The following is a 24,164-nucleotide window of genomic DNA, read 5'->3' as shown; positions in this document are numbered from 1 at the left end:
AGTAAGCGCTCAAGTATGTAGAGTACACTGAGTGTATACAAAACAACACTTTATACATTGTACATCTTTTCTACCACATGAAAGTCATGTTCAGTTTTGCACATTTCAGCATATTTGCTCCATATGCAGCATTTCTTTATTTAGTTTGTGTGTGATTTTTCATTTTGATTGATATTATACTCATATTGTACATGTAATTTGATGTGTTATTGTGTCTATATTTTTTTTCTTTTGTTTTTTTTAAGGATCATTTCATATCTTTAAAAAAGTATACATTATGAAAAGGTAATGTAGCTTCAATTCATTGGCAAAGGTTTTATAGGATATAGATTATTGACCCCACCTGGAGTGCAGCCTCTATGGTTACTTTTAATACAAGGTGGTGCTTCACCTTAGGTGTCTTGTGTATCATAGGAGGCCACAGCAGACTGCTATGGTAAAAATAGATATTTAATGGGGGCAGGCAAGAGTATGATAAAACACCACCTCCATATGGAGGCTCTAAAACAGGGCGCATCACCAGTGAGAAATGTGGCTCCCTTAGGCTCTGGAAGACACTATAGGGGACTTGCAAGGGGCCAGCTTAGGTATTGTTTGGGCTTCAGTGAATGTGAGAGCCAAGATTTGCAGGCATTTTTACAAGCATGAGTGTTTTCTCCCCAGCACCTTTGGTGGAATAAAGTGCTCCTAAGACTCCCTTGCCTGTCATCTTGGTTCTGCAACATGAAGACGGTGGAGATCAAAGCTGCTTTCTCTCCAGCTGTCAGCCCAGTTTTACCTGCCTAGAAGAAACCTAGCCTCTTAAGCTGTGACCAAAGGAGAATAATGTCCCTTGACAGAAGGATGGCTTCAGGCTAAAAAGAGCCTCAAGGCTCATTGTAGACAAGCTGGAGGGATGAGGAAGAGGAGAGGAAGAGTCAATTAGGTTTTTCTTTCAATGTCAGAATGAACAACTTGGCTTTACCCTGCCCGATTGTGAGAGTAGAGCAAGAGAGAAGGGAGACCTGTAGAGAAGGATTGTTGATCACAGAAGGGTGAGCTGGACTGCGGGCTAGCCCAGGGGTTGATCTGCAGTTAGGTCCAGCCCTGCTGGAGGGCCTATACAGCCCTGGAGACCAGAGAGGCACAGCCAGGCGCAGGATTGGAAATAGGCTTATATATCTCTCTAACAATGAGTCACATGGCAGAGATAAAGACATTCATTCAGACAATACAGTACGGCAGGGAAGGAACACTAAAGTGAATGAGATATAAAACTCAGTGAGACAAAACAGGAGCTCACACTTAAATCACATTCTCCTGCAACTCTACACTGGCAAGGTGATTGATGCATACTACCTCAGTGAGTGCAGACTCGCCGACATTGGTGATTTAAACTTCTTTATTCAGTTTGTGTAGCAGCGATCTCACAGGAAAGAGATTGGCAGAAACAATAACAACAGTGTTAATGGAAAGAAGATGGCCTGTGTCAGAGGACACGGATTAGCCAGAATGGAAAACACAAGCATGAATATTAGGATTACATTGAAGGAATGACTTTGAATTTATTTCAGCTTAAGATTCAATTATCAGCTTTTATTATTAACCTCAAAGGTGTCCATCAAAACCTCCAAACCCTTCAGATTCAACCCCAGTATGAGAAGCGTGTGACCACACAGCAGCTGTTCTTGCAATATTTCCAGGAGCATCTCTCCTCTTTGGGAGAGGGCAAGAAACTCAGTTGTACAGGAAAAACTTGGCAAACTGAAATGGATGGATACAGGTTTTTGTCCTGTCAGCATCTTTGCTCGGAGCCTTCTCTCCTCTTTTTGCATTTCAATAAATTGCTTTACAACGAGATGCTACCTCACTGTCTTATTGGCATGCAGGGAGGCCTAGAGCCCATTTACTTACACAATTTGTCTGACATTATTGCCCTTCCCTTGACACCATGGGCTTGTGGCAAACACGAGTGTATGATGTGCAGACGTGCACATTAAAACAGAGTAATGGCTCTGCATTTATAGGAATAAAGTTTCTAACAGCCCTCTTTTTTTCTCAGCAGGAAGACTTTAAAAGCTCATCTGGTGGTAGGAGAGGAAGTGTTGGAGGGTGAGAGTAAGGTGATGAGTTAGTGAGTCTGTGAAGGCTGGAGGGATGGGGTAAGTGGGTGAGTGACCAAGTGACCCCAGTGGGTGAAAAAACAAGCAAGTGAATGAGTTTGTGGTTTCGCAAGCAAGCAAGTATTGAGCTGGTAACTGTGAGTGCAAGACTGGGCCGGAATCACAATGAAGTTTTGTGGTATAAGTCCACTTGCAACTGGTAAGCTGTCTCTCGGACATGTCAGGCTGCTACTGACCTTTCTCTGGTGGAAGATGGGCTCACAGTCCAGAAGTAGTCTGCCTATAGTGCTGCACTATGGATTTAGAATTATGAGTTGGTGTAGTAAGGTTACCTCCCTCATAAAATGAGTCAGACTAATCTGATTGATCCATAGGTGAATATTCCCCGCCACCCAACGGTCACACACCACTGCAAAAGGTTACAATAAACCATGGAGACGGACTGAGCTTGAGTTACAATTGGCAGGTCAATTCAGGATAATGGATTTTTAATATTGTGGGTTGCTAGAGAGAATGCGGCTGTGGAAGTCACTTATTAGCAATAAAAAAGCCTGTAGTGTAAATCAGGACATCTTCTCTTCTTAAATATATCTTCAACTTACAAACAATGTTGGAAGTAGTGAATATAATTTTAGGATTAATGCAGCAAAAAAATTATGAACCTTTCCAAAAACTTTGCTGTGACAAAGATCTTCCAATAAAAGCATATGTAAATAATAAATAAACAATAAATTAAGCAGTCTGATCTGTCTAACAAAAACTGCAGTATGGAAATGGTTAATTTGAGGTCATTTAGAAACAGTGTCTCCATTACAGTTGCATACACATTATTTCAGAAGAAGCTATTAAAGTGTAGCGTGGTTTTAGAACATGCACATTATGTTTATTAGTATGTTTATTATAACTAAACATTACTTTATAGCATCTACAGACAGAGACATGTGGCTTCCAGTTGCATTAATAATGCATTCTGGGTACAGTTAACAGTACATAAACATTTTTAAAATATTTATAGAAATGAGGAAAATGTGTACTCTCAAGAACTATTAAGGAGGTGTCTGTATATTACTACAGTGTGCAACCAGACCCACAGTATATATGATACTCACTGGTTTTGTCTGTGGGGGAGGCAGGGGAAAGCTAAGCCACAGGTACATTCAAAAGAATGATTTTAAGTCTATATATGCCAGAGGCAAGGTTAGAGTGAATTTTCCCATCTTTACAGTTGAAGGTAATCCCATACCCAGTAGACTGGCTAATTAACTGAATATACAGCTTAAAGCCAACTGCATGGCTGTCATGTTAGCAATGTAGAGGCTATGTTGCAAGCACAGGGGTGTGAGAATGTGTAATAGCTTTGTGCTGGAATATATAAACAATGGCCTGGGGTTGAGGTGGGCAGTATCATCAAAATAAACTTCACACCAGTGGAGAAATGTGCCCTGATGTGGATTTGGCTACACCATTTGTTGTTAGAGAATGGATTTTAAATGTCACGTCAAAAGTGCACCGTGAGCATCAGCTTACCGCATGTTAACCAGTAAGTAAGTGTGCATTTGCATCCTAGGAAAAGGCGGGTGAGGAAATAGAGTCAGACAGCTCAACATAGACAGGACCAAACCACGAGGAAACATGTCAGCAAGTATGAAGACTGTTTGAGAATGAGCTGAAGCTCTGACACAAGTAGCGCTTGTGCTGGTGTAAAGACAAAAAACACAGTGCAGACTTTGTTCCTGAGTCCCTGTCCAAATGATAACAAGCCTGCCATACAAGCACATGAGAGACGCCTTAACTTTGCATCTAAGTAAAGACATGGTGCCCAAAGAGTTGAGAGACATGGCTTTAAATGCAATGGTCTACAACACTGGAATCAAACCGAGACACAAACATTTCATCCAAAACAAAATCAAAACATGCAGCTGCTGTGAGAAATTAAACAAAGAGCATACACAAAGTTGTCAGCTGTGCAGGTTGATAATTTCCACCAGGTATGAAACCCTCCACAACATTAATAGTTAATTGATCGTCAAGGAAATCATTTTTTACCACCCCAGAGTCTTGTTCATGCATCTTGAATCGAGTTCTATTGAAATCAAGTGGATTAAATAAACCACCATATACACTCTCATCAATATTAAAAATGTACTGATATAAATTACATGTCATACTGTCCAGCCCTAGCCTGGGAGAGGGATGAAAGTGGGCGACAATACTGTCCTAAAACCGTCTGCCCACCTCATCACCTCAACACCGGCCAGGCTCTCTCTCTCTCTTAACATTTCCCATGTCCCTCCCAGCCCCACTGGGGCCTCAATTAAAAACTCCTCTGATGTCTAGTAACTGACAGAGACTCCATCACTTTCACACATCCCTCTCCACTGAGAGTGGCATTAAGATGTTGGAGGCAGAGTGGACTATTGATTTTCTTCTTTCTTTCTTTCTTTTGGTTGCTCCATTTCTTCACTAGGCCATCTTGGCAATGCAGGCGGAGCTCGGGTGCAATAATCAGTTTACAATGTTGTGTTGTCTAAATTTTTAATTAGCTTTAAAACAAGTGCTCCCTGTGAGATGCTGAGGATGTGTAGGAGAGAATCACTAGTGACAGCTATCAGTACCATAACAGACTATCTGGGTGGTTGATAATGCCAAGTAGAGGAGCCGAGAACATAGTGACAAGGACAAATAGGAATGAAAGGACTAAAGAGCCTATTAAAACAAAGGATGGCACACAAACCCAAACATGACTCTGCACATTAGCTATATCTGGTTGATATTATTCTTAAGGTATGATTGATCTTATTTGGCCACTTGATGGCAGTGCATTGAGCTATAAACACAACACTGACTTGTTATAATATTATAGTAGATTTTATGACAAAAGTAAGAACTTGCTTATAAGTAGCTTCGGATAAAACCGTCGTAAAATGTAAATGTAAATGTAAAAACATTGTGTCATCTCAGCAGCTTTTCTCCGAGCCTTCTCTCTTTTTTCCCTATTTACACATCCAGAAAACTCAAACGACACTAGCATTCATCGGGAGTCCTGTTTCTGGCCACTGGACAAATTTAAGTCCATACTGACTGCCTTTTTAGTTGCAGACTCAAGTGATAATTCACTGTGGGTTCATTAGTAAGAGCAACTACTCCTTTCACATTACATTCATCCACTTAATGCATTGTCAATATAAAATAATATTGGTTAGTCCAGCTTTAAACTCTGATCCTGATTCTGCATGTAGCATTGTTTTATCTGTTCATATGCACATGCTGCTGAAGATAATTTCCTTTATTTAAGTGATAAAGTGCACAGATCAAAGCACAAATGCAGCTCATTAAACATAAAACAATTCAATGACACACAGAGACAAATGGTAAATAATAATCAGCCCTATACTACTGGAAAGCAAGACTAACCTGGTGGATGAGCCACAACGCCATTGTACTTATTCCTACGGCACACTGCACCAGGAAGAAACTGCTGCTAGAAACTCTCTACAGACACTCTGTGAAGTGCACACCTATTGCTGAAACAACTCCTGTGTTGCATCAGTATAGTGCAAAGTGGGTGAGAAATATCATCCAGGATATAAACTTTAACATGACACTTATTGAACCATCCATTGAAGTGTTCATTTAAGTCAGGAACACATCCAGCGGTTGCAGAGGCTTTTGTAATAGTCTTTCGTGTTTGCTTTTTGTCTCTGTAGATCGCTATGAAGCTATAATGGCACAGCTAAAACAGCCTGAGCATTTAGTCCTTGTTTCTAGTATCCTCTGGTTATGAAATAACCTCATCTCTTGCAAAGCTTTTCACAGTCACTGCTGATTCTGCCCTACATCCTGTGGTTAGACGTACAAAAGTAATAAAGTAATGTACGAATGTAAAAGTATCAATGTTTGTTTGTCAAATAACAAAGCCGTGGTTCAAATCAATATAAACAGTTGCTGTTTACATTTCTCTGAATACAAAATGATAAGATATAAGATTATCACAGAGCAATGCAATTTCTTACCAAAACATTAAAGAACAGCCTGGACCTCTTCAAAGAGGGTGAGTTCTTAGTATGCTTCTCCCACTGCAGTATTACTAGGAGAATATATAATGACAGATTTTTTTTAAAAAGACATGTCTCTGTATGTCTTTGCCTAGGGCTCTCATTATAAAACAGCATTTCTCATTTTCCTCTGCTGCAGTCTTTGGTGGTTACTGGAGAGACAGATGAATATTCTCAAAGCACTTGGCCTGGCTCAGACTTTGGAGCAGGTCAGCTCATTCCTGTTAGCTGTGCACCTTAAGTACAAAACCAGACCATCTCACATGATCATACCATCATTTTCTTTGTTTGGATGCAAATCAATACAAAATCTGTTCAAACCACAAAGTTATTGCTAACAGGGAGGTCAGGTTTAGCTACTGAATGATACCCTTGGTGCCTTCAGGGATACAGAGGGAGGAACTTTCTCAGGACAAATTCTTTACAATAGGCATCAAACCCTCACCTTATGTCCTTTGCTCACAGAAACACATGTTTAAGAATGTAATATGTGTCGGTAGGAAGAGAGAATACTTTGCTTAAACAAAGCAACATCTAAAACGAACAGCAACCATGGTTCACACCATTCTAAGCTAATGTATAATCATTGTGTATATATATATATATATATATATATATATATATATATATATATATATATATATACATATATATATATATATATATATATATATACATATATATATATATACATATATATATATACATATATATATATATACATATATATATATATATACATATATATATATATATATATATACATATATATATATATATATATATATATATATATATATATATATATATATATATATATATATATATATATATATATATATATATATATAGCTTTATTTCACATTGACATTTTTACTATTACTTCAGTCATTGCTGGCTGACTTGCATGACTGCAGTCTGAAATCTAACAGTCAGTTCCACTGTGCTAGGAAATGATTAAAACTAGAGATTTGGAAGATTTTAGGCTTTTAAAATATCCATTAAGGACTCAGTTGTATCAATTCATATAGGTCCTCTGAGAAGATCTAGGGCCCATTTTAACCATGCACGTGTAACAAACAGTGCAAGGTGGTAGGTCTTACGCTAGGAACACACCGAAGAGCGGCGAAAAGTGGCCTGCGGCGAGTTGCCATGCAATCTCTATGTAAACTCTCGGCGGCCGCACTTCACCGCCACAGCCGCTGTCCGCCGCGAGTTAACATAGAGATTGCATGGCAACTTGCCGCAGGCCACTTTTCGCTGCTCTTCGGTGTGTTCCCGCCATTAGGCGCAGGGATTGTGTGGACTCTGCACACCTGCAGTTTGGTTCCTGATGTGCAGCAATGCAATCTCCAAAAGGGCTGAGTGATGGTGACTATAGATCAGCGGGTGTAGTGATTATAAATACTATCTCAGCCAGTCACATCCCCGCTCTTATAGGTCTTAAACAGTTGTATTTTAAGCATTAATCTGTTGTTGCTGCATGTCTGCAGCAAGTCTGATCCTGTTAATAAAAACACCAAAGCAGCTGTGGATTGATGTTGCGCCACAAATAGACGAGGCTCTGAGATGTCTGTTTTCAGGGCAACTTCTAGGACCAAATTCAAACAAAACACAACAACTGTCTTTGTGCTGCTTCATACCACATGCACAAAATGAGCTTAGAGATCAGGACAATGCCAAAGAGTCAGAGTGCAGCTTGTGCTGGTCCACGAAAATATGACCCCTAGTCATTAATTAAGTTTAAATCCTAAAAATGTTCCTTAAGTCGCTTTAACGTAGTTACTTTAAAGTTATTGTAAAATACATTGTAACCCAACATCACCACTGAAATTGGTAAGAGAATCTTGACTTATTGCTGAAATTGTATTAAAACGTAACGCTTACAGCACATTTACATTATTTTTTTATTGCAGTTATTTAACAAAAGCAAAAAGCTTCTCAAGGCTATGCTTGACAGTTTCTTTAGAAGGGTCCCTAACAATGCCTCTAAGCTGTTCCAAAATCACTGTCAAGTACAGCTTCTCATGGCTTATTGCTTGAATATACTTTGTCTACTTCCTGCACTTTTAAAATATGATATCTTGGACAGAATAAAAAAAAACAACTAACTCTCTCAGTGGAATATAGCTAATCACAGTCTCACAACTTGTGTGTAGCTAAGTTATTTAGCCTGAGACAATGCTCAGCCGGTGGCTGAGAAAGAAGTCAGGGACAATATGTTCAAACCAATGTCCCACATGGATGGCTCTTGGCAAAAAACTAATTTACGGAATAAACCAAGGCTAGCTGATGCACAAATAAGGAACTTTATCCTCATATTTATCATATGTCTACATTAAGTACTCAGAGCCATATACTGTAAGAAGGTCTGAAGGAAAACCAAACCAAACATTAATCAACTTTTCAATTATCTGAAGATTATTATAATATTTACCAAATAAAGATACTAATAGTGTGTCAGGCTTTATAAAAAAGCCAGAGACCTCGGATCTTTTTTTAAACAAAAATAGATGAAGAGTAAATAGAAAATGAAAGACAAATAGAGAGAGGGAAGAAGCAGTGATATGAAGAGAAAAATATGATAATAATATATTGTAACATGCCATGATGCAGGTCCAAACTATTATAAAACTGTGGAGCATCAGTAGTATATAAATTAGTAGCAGAACAGCTTGGACTATCTGAGCAACTACTGTACTTATGGGCTTCTTTGAGCAAGGGATCAACTAGACTCTGGTTGGTTTTCATGTGTGAGTGTGTGAACCAGGCCATTGCTATAAACAGCGTGCATGCTAGGCAAGCATTCTCTGGGTAAATAAAAACAAAACTGACTTTTGCACTTGTGCCATGACTTTGAGACAGTGTCTTTCCAACAGGACTACAGGTGCCTGGAGTTGAGTAGTTACAAGATTTGAAACAGGATGATGGCCTTCAGTTTTAAACAGACTATCATGGTGCAGGGCTTGATTAGATTGTCATAAGCTGTTTGCAGAGATGCGGACCAGTCTCTACCTGTGATCTTCATAGTGTACAATTTTACGGTTGAAATTACTTTGAAACACTGAAAAGCTAGTCCATGTTACTGTAGGTGATGACTTATGAGTCAAAATGTGTGTAATGCATACAACACATGCAGTGTAACAGCACATACAATGTGGATGATCATTACCGTATTTCTAGCAATTAGTTCCAAACAATATCTACTGTTCTTTCTGTAGTTATACTATTGACCACTTTAGCCCCCAGTGCACATAAATGAAAGGGAGACATTGGAGCAAATCTAGAAATGTGTTTGCCCTCTTCCTTTCCTCTTAATATCATATTTTGACACTATTGTGATGCACACTCCTGCTGTCTTTGAAGCTGCCCGCCCCTTGCTTTAAAATGTATGTTAAATAACAGAAAATACTGGGGAAAACATTTATTTTTAAGACATTCTTGTAGAATCAATGGCAGATTTACAATGTGCAGGATTACAACTTGAATCCTATTTTATTCTGTAACCTTGACAGCTTCTTTCCCTGCTTTGGAGTACCGGCACTAATTCTTCTTGTGGTACACAATACAAAACAGGACACACTTACTTTCATCTCTGGATGTAAGTCGTCACTCTGCTGAAGCAGCATATATTTCAAACCTATAACCAGTTACATCATCGTGACCACAATGTCATCACATTATGTCACGTGGCGTTACCGAGATGCGGTGAAATATTGAAATCCAAGGACATCAGCTGTCAGCCTCCCTAGTGTGTCATTCAGAAGGTATGCACAGTCTGCAACAACACACTCAATTTGTGGAATGCCATATGAGATATATCACTGAACATGAGACTCCCTTTTTAAAAGTGTACAGCACAGTACATAGTGCAAATAGTACATAAGTGTTTGCAGTTTTCTTCTTTTCCATTTTACAGAACGTGACTAATAAAAAAAAAGCTATCCCGGTGCTTAAACATTTAAAGTTTCACTGAATACAGATGTTCAATGATATTTTTAATGTGTAAGATCACGTTTATTTTATCGGCACGTCTGCTAAATTGGTTCAGTTTCCATTCCCTTCCCAAATATGAGCCTTCAGCGTGGTTGAACTGAATTTCTTGGTTTCAAAACACAGCCATGGTACTGTGAAACACTATTAGCAGTGTAACCCTGCTTGGATTGCTTAACCCCAAAAACAACCACATCAGGAGAACGACCCGACATTGTAAATGGCATCGCTCTTCATCTGGTGGAGTAAGTTGCTGAAAGCATAGAGACAGATACATTATAGATATGACAAACTCTTGTGGTGTGGGTCACTGAGCTGTCTCTGCTGCTGACTGAGAGTTGCACTTGCTAGTCTGTGGCAATGCACACGAGGAGGGAAAGCGATGAAATTAAACACAGTAGACAATATTAATAAGGTAAGAGGAGTGTGTTTGTTTCCTCATGGACAGTTTGTCTGTAATGAGCTGCAAGTTGTCAAGCTCTGGGGAGACAGGCGTGGCTACAGAGTCCGAGCCAGTGGAGAGATATTAATGCAACCTGAAGGGGATGTGAGTCATCGCGGGCTGCTGTCCATTCAAACTGGTATCATAAGGAGCACCACCACAGCATGGCTTAATCACAGTCATTACTGTGATATTTGACACTGGGGTTGAAATAAAGGGCTCTGTAATAGGTGTGTTTCTTATCACGCAGTGAGTCAGTGGGTGCTTACGTATTTTCAAGTCAAGCTGTCAGCACAGGGGGAGGTGAGGGAGTTGAGCACCATGCCTGCTTGAAACTCCTCTCCTTTGGGACACAGCCACACTCGGTCCATTCTTAACTTCCATTTCACACTTGGTAATCAATTACTGGTCTCTAGAGCTATCGAAGAAAAGGGCTACCTATCCCACGAATAAACTGAATCTCTCAACGCCTCCTAATTGAAAACACATTATATCACTAGATAATGCTCTTTGTGTGTGGCCAGCCACTAATTTGGACTGTTTGCATGCACAGAACAAAGCAATTTACTGAGGTTGCAAACATCTTTTACGGGACAATAATTCATGGTATTATCAGGTGCAGAGTTTAAACATCAAATAAACAGACTGAATAATTAAATAGCCCAACTTTGAAGGTGTGCCCAGCCGTTTGTTGGTGGCCATTCTCCCAGTGACTCTGAAAAGCTGAAACTAATATGATTTCATATCGTGAAGCCAAGACTGATGCCAGACCTCCCGAAACCAATCCCTCTTACAGGATTTAGCAGCAGCTGTGTGAAATGTACACTGCAGGGTCCCAGCAGTCCCAATGATAGTCCTTGCTGTGAGTCCAAATCAAAATGAACCCGATCAATAACAAAAGAGGGCTTTTGTGCGTTTACTGCCACCATAAATACAGTCCCCTGAAAAGGAAAGCAAGGGAGGACATAGAGAGACAGGTTTCCACCAGGCCGGGGACGAGCGTAAAGATGTCAGAATGCTTTTTGTGGGGAGTTTGCAAGTGGGAAGATCACACTTGATATGATTCCAAACATAAACACACAAAAACTCACTGTCCAGAAAGAAATACTTTAGTTTTAATTCTGGCAAAGAAAAACATTTTGACAACCGACCAGTGCAAAAAGCTTTCAACGCAAAAAAGTCAAGATGGCAGGGAGGGGGACAAAAATAAAGGGAAAATAAATCCCTGCACAAAAGAGAGGAGCTCATTTTATCTTTCCGATTGTACCGTTTTAAAAGAGCAGAGCGCAGACCAGAAACTGCCCATAACTGAATCCAACCCAACAATCCCTCAGAGCCGCTAACAGTAAGACTGGGAGCATGACAAATAACATTGCCCGAGCCATAATACAGAGATAAAATTTCCCTTACTGAAGGCCTAGAAGAGGACAGTCAAACATCTTTTAGCAGTGACAGCACCAAGTGGCCTGAGTCAATATCCTGATAGGAATGAATGTGCTTACAATGGTGCCATTGCTGCCTACCTGAATTTATTTGAGATTGCCTACATTACTTCATCCGTCTATAGTGTTGTTTTCCCTAGCTGGCTTCCTGATAAGACAGAGCACGCATTCAGCAAGAGAAAGAAAGCCTGTTTGTGTACTGGACACTAATTAATACAGTGCTCCATCGAGAAAGTTGCCTGCTTGCTGCTCTACTGACAACACATTCATTTGTACTGCTGTTTTCTGTTTCTCCGAAGGCTCCGTTAATTGCATTTAAATTAGTCCTTGTTCAGTAGAGAACAAGGACCAGCACAGTGGTTTGTTATAGATGCTGGAAGCAAAAACATGATTTTGAAAAACATATTACCCCCAATTGATTGACAGAGCTTTTGATAGAAGATCCTACCAGAGAAAGGCAAAGCCATGCTTGTAAAATATATGATGAATATTTGCAATTACTGCAATTTCACCAGAACAGCTACTCTAATGAATAAAACCTTTGAACCAGTAGATCACTACAGCTTTCTATTTGGCCCTCTGGCTGTTCTAGCAAAGCAATGCTTTTACCCCAATTTAAGACACACATTTTTTTAAACTGCCACACAATATTTTCAGAGATTCGTGGGAAAAAAACATTTATACTACTATTCAGAGAAAACACTCTGGAAGGTACTTCTCAGAAACTATAGAGGACTGGAGCTTTATGGTTCAAGTAAGCGTGGCAGGTAGCTATTCAGATGGCAACGTGATGACAGGACCAAGCCCTGGAAGACATAATAACATAGTCAGGAAAAAGGGGGGAGAAGCAAGCGGTACACATCTAATGAAGAAAAAACTCTTAGTGTAATGAAAAGCTGAATGCATTCACAGAGACTACCTACCATTAGCACGTGTGTTAGGCTCCATCTCCATGATAAAGGTCAATGTTTGTATGGCAATTAAAGATGTTTTTTTTAACCTTGTTTTATCCAACGAAGGTTGGTTTAGCATACAGTTGCTTCACAATCACACAGTAACAAACATTCTCCTTGGGGAACCCCACAAGAACAAATGTTACACATGAGTAGAATAATACTGTTTAGACAAGATTTAAATTTGAAGGAAGCTGGAAAGGATCTGACAAAAAAGTAGGAAATGTGTATTCTTGCACAAGGGCCTTTCATGAACTTGATGGAGTTGGGAAATCCTCTAGAGAGTCTGTACTCACTCTAGTAGAGTAAGGGGAAATTAATATTAGAAGCAAAGCCAAGCTGGGTGAGGGTCCATGACAATTTAAAAAAACATTTAATAAACGAGGACATGCAGTGTAAGCACATCATCTAATACCAGGCCCAGCCCATATCATCCACATGTGCCACCTATAGGCAAGAAATGACACCAACAGCAGCTTAGACTCATAAGGATGTCGATGTCAACATCTTTATTCAACAAAAGCAAAAAAGCTTCCAGTTTTGACATGTGTGCCACCTTTGGACAGTGTTTTCCTTTTACTACAGCCATGTTTTGTTTTTTTGTTTTTTTTATGGCTGCAACAACACGGGTAACAATTAAGATTAGGTAAATTATATTGGAAACATTTTTATATCTGGACAGGGAACTATGTTTTTTTTTTGGCAATTAAAACTTACTACCAATGTCCATCAGGTACGGCTGCATCATGCTCTGTCTCCATCCCAGCTGCCATTATAGAAGGTCTCTGTTCTATTTGTTCCTTACTGGTTAGCATGAAATTCACCTGTGAATGGATATCTTGCCAATAATCATTCACAATTGGCTACAAGTTGATATGTATGTATTTATTTATTTATTTATTATTTAAGCACCACAATAATCATTAAAATAATTATTTTAATGATTCAGAAACTTGTTAAGTAATTTGTTTTCTATTGCTAAGAAAATGGCAGAGGAGTGAGTTTGACGGTGCTGCCACAAAAATATTTACATTGAATTTTCTAATACCTTTATCCACTTGTATGCCTTTCAAATGTGCCAAGAAACTAGAGCATGTAGAGGAAAACCCCACCAACATAAGAAAAGCAAGTCAATGCCACCCAGACAGACGAGGCAGTAAATAGAAGATCCTCTTACTGTGAAGCAACAGTGCTAACCACTGAGCCACTGTGCGCCCCAGTTAAAGCCAGAGAATGCCAGCTAGACAGTAGAATTCAGCAGAAAGTCTTCTGCACCACGTGGGGTGATCTCCCACTCTGTCAGCAAGTCCATCCCCTGTCTGTCAGGCCACGGTGCCACAACTCTGAGCTCAGCTAATGTTTTCGTCTCCATCTTGCTTTCTGTCATCCACTTCTCACCCCTCCTAACCCTCTCTCCATCTCCCTGCCTCATCTCTCTACAACCCCCCACCCACACACACACACACACACACACACACACACACACACACACACACACACACACACACACACACACACACACACACACACACACACACACACACACACACACACACACTCTATCTATCTCCATCTGCACACTGTTCACCGTAAATGCTGTGCCAGCAATGTGATGCCGGGGAAATGGCGCCATCCTCATTGAGAGAGCTGGCAGACGGAGAGGGGGTGGTGCTGGAGGGGGGTGTTCGGTGACAGGCCCTGAAACCCAGCCATCACACAACACACTGCAGCAATCACAAAGCTCCAGGAGATACATCGCTTCCCTAAAATGATAGACTATAGCCTCTTGATCACTAAAAACTCCAAAAACATTATTCTTTTTTGAGGAGAACAAAGTGGTCAGAATAGGCTGGGAGTGTGAGACAGTGTAAGCCATCAAGACAGGAGGAGGAGGAGGAGGAGGAGGAGGAGGAGGAGGAGGAGGAGGAGGAGGAGGAGGAGGAGAAGGAGGAGTGAGGGAGGGAGGAGTGGTACACAAGCATTCTGGCCAGGCAAGCAGACAAACCACGGTTCATTTGAGGACTAAAGCTGCTCCTTTCCATCATTCGACATTCATTAATACCAGCTGTTCCTCTGGGTCTCCCCGCAACTAAGCCTTGCTGCACTCTGCAAAATCTATCAATATCCCAGCAACACAAAATACTGCCTATTTCAGATCTTGGCTTAAAAACTGACCAGCTCTCAACAGGCCGTGTTTACAAAAATAACTGTCACTGAGATGCTTGAGAATAGTGTGCATGTGGCGTGTGCATATGTTGTTGACAGTCAGAATGATTCTGGCGAGTTAAATTGGTGGTCACTATAAAAGGGGTAAGATTAACATGGATGACTTAACAAAGTGTAGCTCATGCTAGCCCACATAGCGCTCCACTCAGTGTGGGTAAAGGGTTCATTTTCTCAAAATTAACCTTGTCAAACTCCTGTTCTGCCTGGGGGAGATTTGTATTACTATTGTAATTTTTCAATCAGAGATTGGGGAGAGTGTGAAATTTTAACATGCTAGTTCACACCTCCCCCTCCATCTTTCTCTCTTTCTTACTCTCCCATTTCTTACTGTTTTTTTTCTCTCTCATAGTCCGTTTAGAATATTAAGCAGATGTCACCCATTCTTATAATAGGATTCTCCACTGCCCGGGTGCAGTGTGCGGTATGCTCTGTTTATGAGTGTATGCAGCAAGCAGTGCGCTGGCTATATCAACTCAAGCCCTGCACACTCCACACTCTGCTACTCCAGCAGAAGAGTTCTGCTAGGTCAAAATTAATTACAGAAGCTATTAAGCACACACCAGCTGTTGTAAACAAATGCAAATACATTTTCATTTCAAACAAGCCCCCGTTGTATCGCGGCACACAAAATACTGTAAATCGTCTGTGTGTTTACTAACAACTTGGGCCATCATCAAGCTGTGCTGGAGCTCCTGCTGAGAAATAACTCTTACTCATGTACACCCAGTTGCTGAAAATCAAGATCACCACTGTTTTAATTAAGGGTTTTCCCCAAGTTCATTTGTGGATTTGCTCCTTCTTCTGTTCTCAATCTTACATGCTTTACTACATCACACTTCAATACCTCCATTGCTCTTTGGCCAGACCTTTCTTTTCTGAGTCTGTTTTGCTCCTGGGCGCTTTCTTTGAGAGAGTCTGTTCAGACTGATTCCTTTGTTTTAGGGAACAGGAGACCATGACACTCTGGCAACAGGATATTACATTCAAAGCTTATAAAACAGCTCGAATATTGTCTTCATTCATCCTTCCAATGTTTAAATGTCAACACTTCAACAATCAGGGAACTGAACTGTGGTATTGGTTGTCATATACATTGTGCTCTAAACCTTGTATGCTGTTTTAGCCAACTGTGGAGATAAAAAGGATGGTTTTAAACTCTCTGGCACTCATGAAATGAAAAGGGAAAAATCCATTTGGTAGCTTTTCTGGAGCTTTCAATCATATAACATGAAGGACACTGTTAAGGTTAAAAGCAAACTTTGAACCTAAGCTTTAAAGCCAAAATGGACAAAAAGTCCTAAAAATGTTTCAAAAAAGAACATTTAAACATCTACAATTCTAAGTCAAGTGGGTAATTAGATGAAATTCATGTCATATGATTGAAAGCTCCAGAAAACACAATTAAAACAATTAAAATTGAGGTAGATTAAAACAATTCAACGGCTGTTGAGGTGAGAACATTTTTTTTCTTTAACTGACGTCAAGAATTAACTTTGACCCTGAGTCACTGTAGTTATTTTGTATCGACTTGCCTCCCCTTAAAAATGCATGACCATCTAAATTACCAACCCATATGACTTTATCAGTGTTTCCAAAAAGAGTCTGATATGTCATTTGTAGAAAGTAAAATAAAGGTAAGAATTGACATGAAAGGTAATAAACATTCATATGCAATTCAACCAAGCCTCATGAATCCAGCAAAGGAAGAAGGGTAATAGACTATTTTACTTTACTGCCGTATTTCACTCTCACCGTGTTTAATACCTTTCCACTCCCCCAGTGGTCCCTCCGACTGGTTATCAGTAATGTTTTGAAAAGGGCCAACCAAACTGTTAGAAAGGCCACCCTCCCTCAAACGTCCAGAAAGGCTGCCTTGCCAATCGGCCATCTTGTTTCCAGACAGCACAGTCATTTCCCAGCCCAGTGGAGCAGCACTCTCTGACCTCTGCCTCGACCTCTGCCTCAACAGCCCAAGCTTCAGCACCAGCTCCAGCCCAGGGAGCAGGCTCGGGCCACCTCTACTTATTTATGAGCCATTTCACACAGTGCTGCTCCCATTGGAGACCCAGCCTTGGCCCACCTTACACAGCACTCTCGTTGCACATTACACAGAAGTACACCAGCAGGGCCAGGGGGACATGGGTGGAGGGTGGTGGTGGTGGTGGATGGGTTTGAGAGACCATTAGATCTATAAGATATATAACATGTGTACTCGCCCACCTGAGCTCAAGATTATATCAAACAATTAGAGAACAGCAAATATTTCAATCCACTTCCTGGTTTGCAAACATTTCCTGCAGATAGATGCTAGAGGACCAATCACTCCATTGTCTATTACCTTATTGCCCAGAAAATATGTGATGAATAGCTATTTTACTCTCCTCGGGAAAATGATAACCTACTGATCTCATTTAACGATACACAAGAATGGATTGGAGCTATGCTTATTGGACCATAATTGGACATTTCATTATTTCTCATTCAGTTCTTTGGAGCTTAACTGTTACTTTGATCAGGAAACAGACGAATTTAGAAAGACAAAGGAAAAAAACAATGTGAGTCTCCACAGTATTAAATTCGACTGATGGATTGATTTATGAAAGCATATAAGACTTTAATAAGAAACTTAGCGTATGCATGGCTGAAAACAAGATTAGTGTAAGCTGGTAAAATTTAAACACTACAGGAAACCGGTGAATATTAGCTTGTTTATTTTGCACCATAATGGAGGTGACAGTGCTGACTAAGAGACATAAAAACTATTTATTAAGCCTGCAACTAATGATTGTTTCATTATCGATGAATCTTTCGATTATTGTCTTGATAAAAATGTCAGAAAATGGTGTAAAATGTCGATCAACATTTCCTTAAAGCCCAACCTAAAATGTTGTGTTTTGTCTTGATCAACAGTCCGCATCACAAATATACTTAGTTTGCTATCAAAGAGGGCCAAAGAAACCAAATGATATTCACACAGAAGAAGCTGGAACAAACATATTCTCATAAAACGTGACTTTTCTGTCAACAGACTTATGGATTATTTGACTAATCATTGTAGCTGTACTATTTAAAGACAAAGAGAGATAAAGACCCACACCCACCTGTGATTGTGACAAAGGCATAACCCTCCTCGCCCAGTAGTGGGTTGATCAGTCGGCAGCTGTAGGTACTATTGGGCTCCAGCACCACTGTCAGCATGCTGGTCATAGAAAACAGCCCTTCCTCATTGGCCACCATTGAAGTGGTGATATTTTCCGTCAGGTTGCGCCCGCCGCCGTCCTGCCATATCACAACAGCCTCTGGATAGCCTCCGTAGGCCTCACAAGTCAATGCCACCTCATCACCTGGCCGCAGGTTGGATTCAGGCTCCAGAGTCACCACAGGTTTGGAGTAGGTGGCTGCAAAAAAAGATGAGGAGAAACAAGAGGACAGAACGAGTGAGGTTTCAAAGAAGGAAGGAGGAGAAAAAGTATGGGGTGGCGGGTGAGGATGAGGGGAGGATAACGGAGCAGGAGACAAATACTGAATTTCGTTCAGCAAACTCTCTGCAGTGAGAGTCACCCTGGGAAGTGTTTGACATGATTCCCATTAAATTCTTAATTATATTTAGGGAGCTTACCATAACACAGTGCTTAAGATGCCACAGACACAGACAGCATCTGTGGCACTTCCTGATGCTGCATCCCTACACTCTAACACCGCTCTCTCTAGAGAGCCAAAGCACTGAGCCACTCCCATAAAGGAAATATGGTGCAAGCCGGGAGGCGGAGGTAGGCAGGCCTAGGAGAAATTGGCAGTCCGAGAGATTTGGGACGACTTGGGCTATGGCACGGAAAAGAACGTGGAGGGGTGGAGGTGAGGGTTGAATCGTCAGCCTCGCCTGAAATCACAGATCTCCAATCCCTCGAGCTAAAGCACGAGTACAAAGGTGGCGGAGAACGAGGCTGCTGTATTCCCTGAGCCAATCATTGCACAGCAAACAATAGGGTGGAGCTGAGGGCGAGATGAAATAAGTTTGTCTGAGCTGCTTTTTGAAAAGTGGACTCTCAACACAATGACAGATTTAGCGAGATACACACTAACTTTCCCAGCTGTCCTTTGACTGACAGGCAGATTTCCAAAGAGGACTCCTTTCATTTTCTTCCAGCACAGCATAAAGGAAGACTACAATTCTAACTGTAAATGCTGACTAAAAATAGAACATCTATAAATCTGATGCATAAAATGGAACCAATTTGTCACTGTTGGAGACACTGTTTTCCCTCTCACCAGCCTGTTATTCATTAACACCGCCTAATGCAAATCCATCCTTGGAGAATAAAGGAACAATCTCACAACAGATAGAGAAATGTGAGCAGGAAGTTAAGGCACACAGCATCATTATAAATAAATAAAAGGCTCCCAGCTGTGAAGGTGGGCGATGTAGTCACACGAGGAGGGAAGATGTTAGTGATGGCTGACTGACCGTAACAACAGCTAATAATCAAAGTCAGCAGATATTGACCATGACAGAGACCGCAATCAACACTTATTGACCAAACACACTGTTAAGCAGCCCAGAAGAAACTGTTTATCACCTGTTTATGTCTTGTGAGAAGAAATTATCCTCAATCTCCTTTCACATAGGTATTGCATACTATTACAGTATATGAGTGTAGAAGAGGTGAGGTCCAATCTTTTTCAGCTCAATTAATTTGTAAAGTGAAAAATACACATTAAACAAATAATTCAATTACATGTTAACATGATAAACCTGTAGGTGGGGGGTTTAAAGGGGCATTCCACTGATTTCACATATTACATGTGTTTGGACATGGTGACTACAAATTACAGAAAGTCTGAGTTCCAAACTGGGAGCGTAGAGTTTGAAAGATGTGGGCATTTAGCAGGCATGAGAAGTCTAACAAAAGATGCAATTACAGTAGGTTGAATAATTGGAAATATGGGATCCAGCATTATTGGTACTTGGTCTACACGAGAGACTAAAAGGGCAGGATATATCGGCCTCGGCTGCTTAAATGTTGGTATTTGTCTCTTGCGAATCCCCCAACTTTATGAAAGTGCCCCTTGAATATAAAAAGAAATACACCTGAAGAAATACATTTGTGCTGAAACTAATTATTTGATTTTAGTATCCAGTAATTTCCAAATTATTTAATTTGTTTCTCAGTTTTATCTATAAAATGTCCGAAATTTCTTTAAGCTGTGCTATGGGGAATTGTGATCCTGTTGTGTTCTTCATGAATGTTTGTTTAATAATGATTAAAAAAGTGAAAACAATATTAATTAAAGTAAATTGTGGTGTTTTTTAGTTTATTTAGTAGGAACAATAGAGATAACATTGTTAGATAGGGACAAACAATGGAACAGATATAATGTATGTAAGGTCATTTGCAGCCCCTGTCCCATTAGGACAGTGCAGGTTTTTTGTGTATGTGAGTATCCACTGTGTGTATGCATTGGTCGTGGCCATGTGCATGTTCATCTGTTTGTTTTTACACGTGTCATGCAAGCCTGACTCACCGGCCACCTGCAAAAACAAAGCAGCGCTGCCGTAGTTCTGCACTCTGACAAAGCAGGTGTAGCTGCCTTCGTCAGCCACCACCACTTTTTTCAGCAGGAGTGAAGCATTGCCCAGGCCCAGCTGGGTGGGGAAGAGACTGGTACGGTTGGAGAAGCTCTCAGCCTGGTCCGCCAGCTGGTCGCGTCCGTCCCCGTACCCGTGTACACTGCGTTTGGTATCTGTCAGCTGCCAGAAGATGCTAACATCTGACAGGTTGAAGGGGCTGGCATGGCTGAAGGAGCAGTTAAGTATGGCATCCCTGCCGTACAGTGCCACCACTGGCTGCTCAGGGACGTACACGTTCATCACAGCTAAAAGAGAGGAGCAGGGACATAAGAGTAGTGTCAATAAAATTTTTTACAAAATCTCTTAACTGGCACAAATAGTAATTGTCTTTTTATCTGCTGAGATAGGGGTGTGTTTTGCTCTATGTTAAGGGATGCTGGATAAGCTGTCAAGTCAACCAAAGAAAAAAAATCATGCCAAACATCACCCATTTGTCACTTAAGCATTCTAAAATAGACAATAAACAGTATTGGTAAATATTATTTGGCCCAGGTCTAGTATAAACATACAGTATTAACTGAATCACAGCATTAATTCAGTGTGCTGTGTTCAAATGTGACAGACTGAAAAAAAATCAATGCAGTATTTTGAAATATATGTTGTGACTGCTTCTGAAACATCCAGCTTGTTTATGCAGCATGGTAGCACCTAGCGGGTGAGAGGGGATGAAGGCGAGAGAGAAGAAGAGGAAGGATCTTGAGGTAAGCATTATGACTTTGTTTGTGTTCCAATAGGCTTTGCCTCCTGGAATGCTTAGTGCACTGAAACTCAACAATGGAAGCAAAAACATCTGTATAATTTAAGTTAATCATGAGTTAAATCTTAAAAATCCGGTGGAGGGGGGAATAACTGCAGCAAAACTCTAGTTTTTGTGGGAATGAAAAGTGACTTTACCAAATGCTTCTACTCAAAGGCAGCTGATTTGTTGGCATATCTGTGTATGTGCCTGTGTGTGCATGCACAGTATTATGTGTATTGTTAGTCTAGACTAGGCCAAGAGCAACGAGCATACTGCATAATCATTCTGGATTAGTAGCCATCTCAGGCAGTCCAGAGTACATCCGTAGTATTCTCAAGAGTCAGCATTCTCCATTGATCCCTGTCTGCTCTTGTACAACTTGGAGACACTAATCAGCATCACAGGGGAGAAAAAACCCAGATGGCCCCTGGAGCAATACACTCCTCTTTATGCACAGCCTTTCTAATTGTTATAATCAAGGTGGCATTTTAGCCTCCTCACCCCTTTTTGAGCTCTGACTATCGCACAGGCAACGTCAATGTTGAATCACTTTGGCATGAAGGAGATTTGACTGCTGTAGAGGTGCAATAATTACTTCCCCTATTAACAACAAACACGTCTTTCATCTGAGAGGGTTCATATATGGATGGGTATTGCTAAGTCAAGGCAGGCCTATTTTCAATCACACTCTCCCAATCCCAGCAAGGTAGCCTTTTCAGATCACACCCCCACCGACCTGCTCGTCTGTAGGAACAGTGCCACCTACTGGTTAACCTCACAAGTGCAGCGCAAGGGGAAAGAGAAATGCTCATATAGGGCTCATACTGTATTTATGGTTTCTCATCCTGGCCGCTGAGGACATTAGATGATTTGGGGAATTTAGGGGTTGGGTTTGTGCTTATCTTTGAAATTGTTCAAAATATATTATTTAAATATGAATTATTTAATAATACAGCTATTTATTAATAATGATAGTTTGAGCAATAATTATTAGATAGATACAGAAACAGGAAACATCATCAAAACTGAAAAAGAAAAACTGGCTGTCCAATTTCTAACTCTGAGAATGCACACACAGCAAGCTGAAGACCAGTGCTGGGTCACAGGACCAATCACTGGACTTAAATCTAGAAACAGCCTCAGACACCATCATGATCCGAAAACGCTTGGTGAATAAATCATGGAGAAGAGTAGTACAATTTTGATGGACTTGCTATCATGTTTTACCATACAGGCTCATTGTTTGGCATTTCTTAATTTTTCATTAAAATGTTGATGTATGCAGTTTTGACCTAGGGCAAATCTATGCTAACCCCTAGAGAAAAAACAGCAAAGGATTTGTTTTCCCTTTACTGTGATTATAGAAGCTCTTCTGGTGCTTTGGGGTTTTTCTCTCGTCCCATATTTTGCCCACATTCACTCAGCAGGGCTATACGACACGGCAAACAATACAGAGGAGTTATCAGGGCAAAGCATGGCAGGAGCAGGCGGCATTGTGCCACCATCAATAGGGATAATCGAGCCAATTTCTGGAGTGTGTATTTTTGCTGTCTTTGGAGAGGGCCCAACCTTTGTGGTAATGAATAGCTTGCTGGTGTGTTTTTTTGTAGGAGTGGAGGGTCAGTGACAGCCCTCTCCGAGACGTGCATTTTGAAGAAGGAGGAGAGAGAGCAATTAAATCACTCCCCGAGCAGGCTGGGATGACTCAAACCACTGAGTTCATACGGGAATGGGGGATGGGGAGAGAGAAACGGAGAGAAAGAGATGCCGGCGTTGAGCTCACACTTAAAGATAATATCTGGAAACAAGCCAATGAAGAGCCTGTGGTGGAGCCTCACACACTAATCCCTCAACACAGACCAAAGCCATGTCAGAGAGGAGAGAGAGATAGATAGAAACTCCCCTCTCTCATTCTACACCTCCGCCTCGCTCATCCGCTTTTTTAACCGGTGACCCACCACTCACTCAAAGGCCCTGGGAGTATACAGGGCCTACACAGGGACCTTGTGTAGAGACACCGACTCGGAACAGACACACTTGGAAAGAGAACACAAGGGGAGCATTTTGCATTGCATCAAAGGGAGGGGATTGGACAGGAGGGGAGAGGAGGGCAAGCGAGGCCGGCTGACGTCATGGAAACCGCACATCTGATGTCCTATTCGTCAGAGGTGAAATACCACGAGCCAAAGCATATTGCTCATGGATGTATTAAGAATATGTATCGCTGCGTGTGCACTTGGCTGTTTTTGATCTGCTGCTGTTTACAGCAAACATGTTCTGTACAGTAACCGACCGTTTGATCATTTCTCCTAAGGTCTGCTCAAGACATGAAAAAACATGCAATCTCTAAAGAGACATGTAAGTACCAGAGGTTAAATATAATAACACGAGTGGTCCTTGGTGAGGGGGCTGGGCCGCACCTTGTAGCCAGGCCCTCTGTGTCTTCTCAGAGGGTAAATGAGGCTCTTGCTTCTCTTTTTTTCCCCCACTCGATAAAGAGATGCTCAGAAGCCACAGAGGGCAGGCTGGGAGACGTCAGGCTGTGGGGATTTACACACTACACTTTGTATTTATGGGCCTCAG

The 24,164-nt window shown here is 40.9% G+C and overlaps 1 protein-coding gene across 2 annotated transcripts in view; it reads right to left on the bottom strand.

Moving 5' to 3' along the window:
* cd276 (CD276 molecule) overlaps positions 1–24,164 on the bottom strand; it is a 67,282-nt gene that overhangs the window by 28,064 nt on the left and 15,054 nt on the right. For both annotated transcript variants that reach the window (XM_062420648.1, XM_062420656.1), the window contains exons 3-4: positions 20,737–21,087; positions 18,315–18,611 (exon numbers count right to left, since the gene is read on the bottom strand). In XM_062420648.1, the coding sequence (XP_062276632.1) occupies positions 18,315–18,611; positions 20,737–21,087 (648 nt within the window). The remainder of the gene's footprint in view (positions 1–18,314; positions 18,612–20,736; positions 21,088–24,164) is intronic.

The sequence above is a fragment of the Scomber scombrus genome, chromosome 1 (assembly GCF_963691925.1).
Source record: "Scomber scombrus chromosome 1, fScoSco1.1, whole genome shotgun sequence".
NCBI lineage: Eukaryota > Metazoa > Chordata > Actinopteri > Scombriformes > Scombridae > Scomber > Scomber scombrus.
This window is presented reverse-complemented; position numbering and strand designations above follow the sequence as displayed.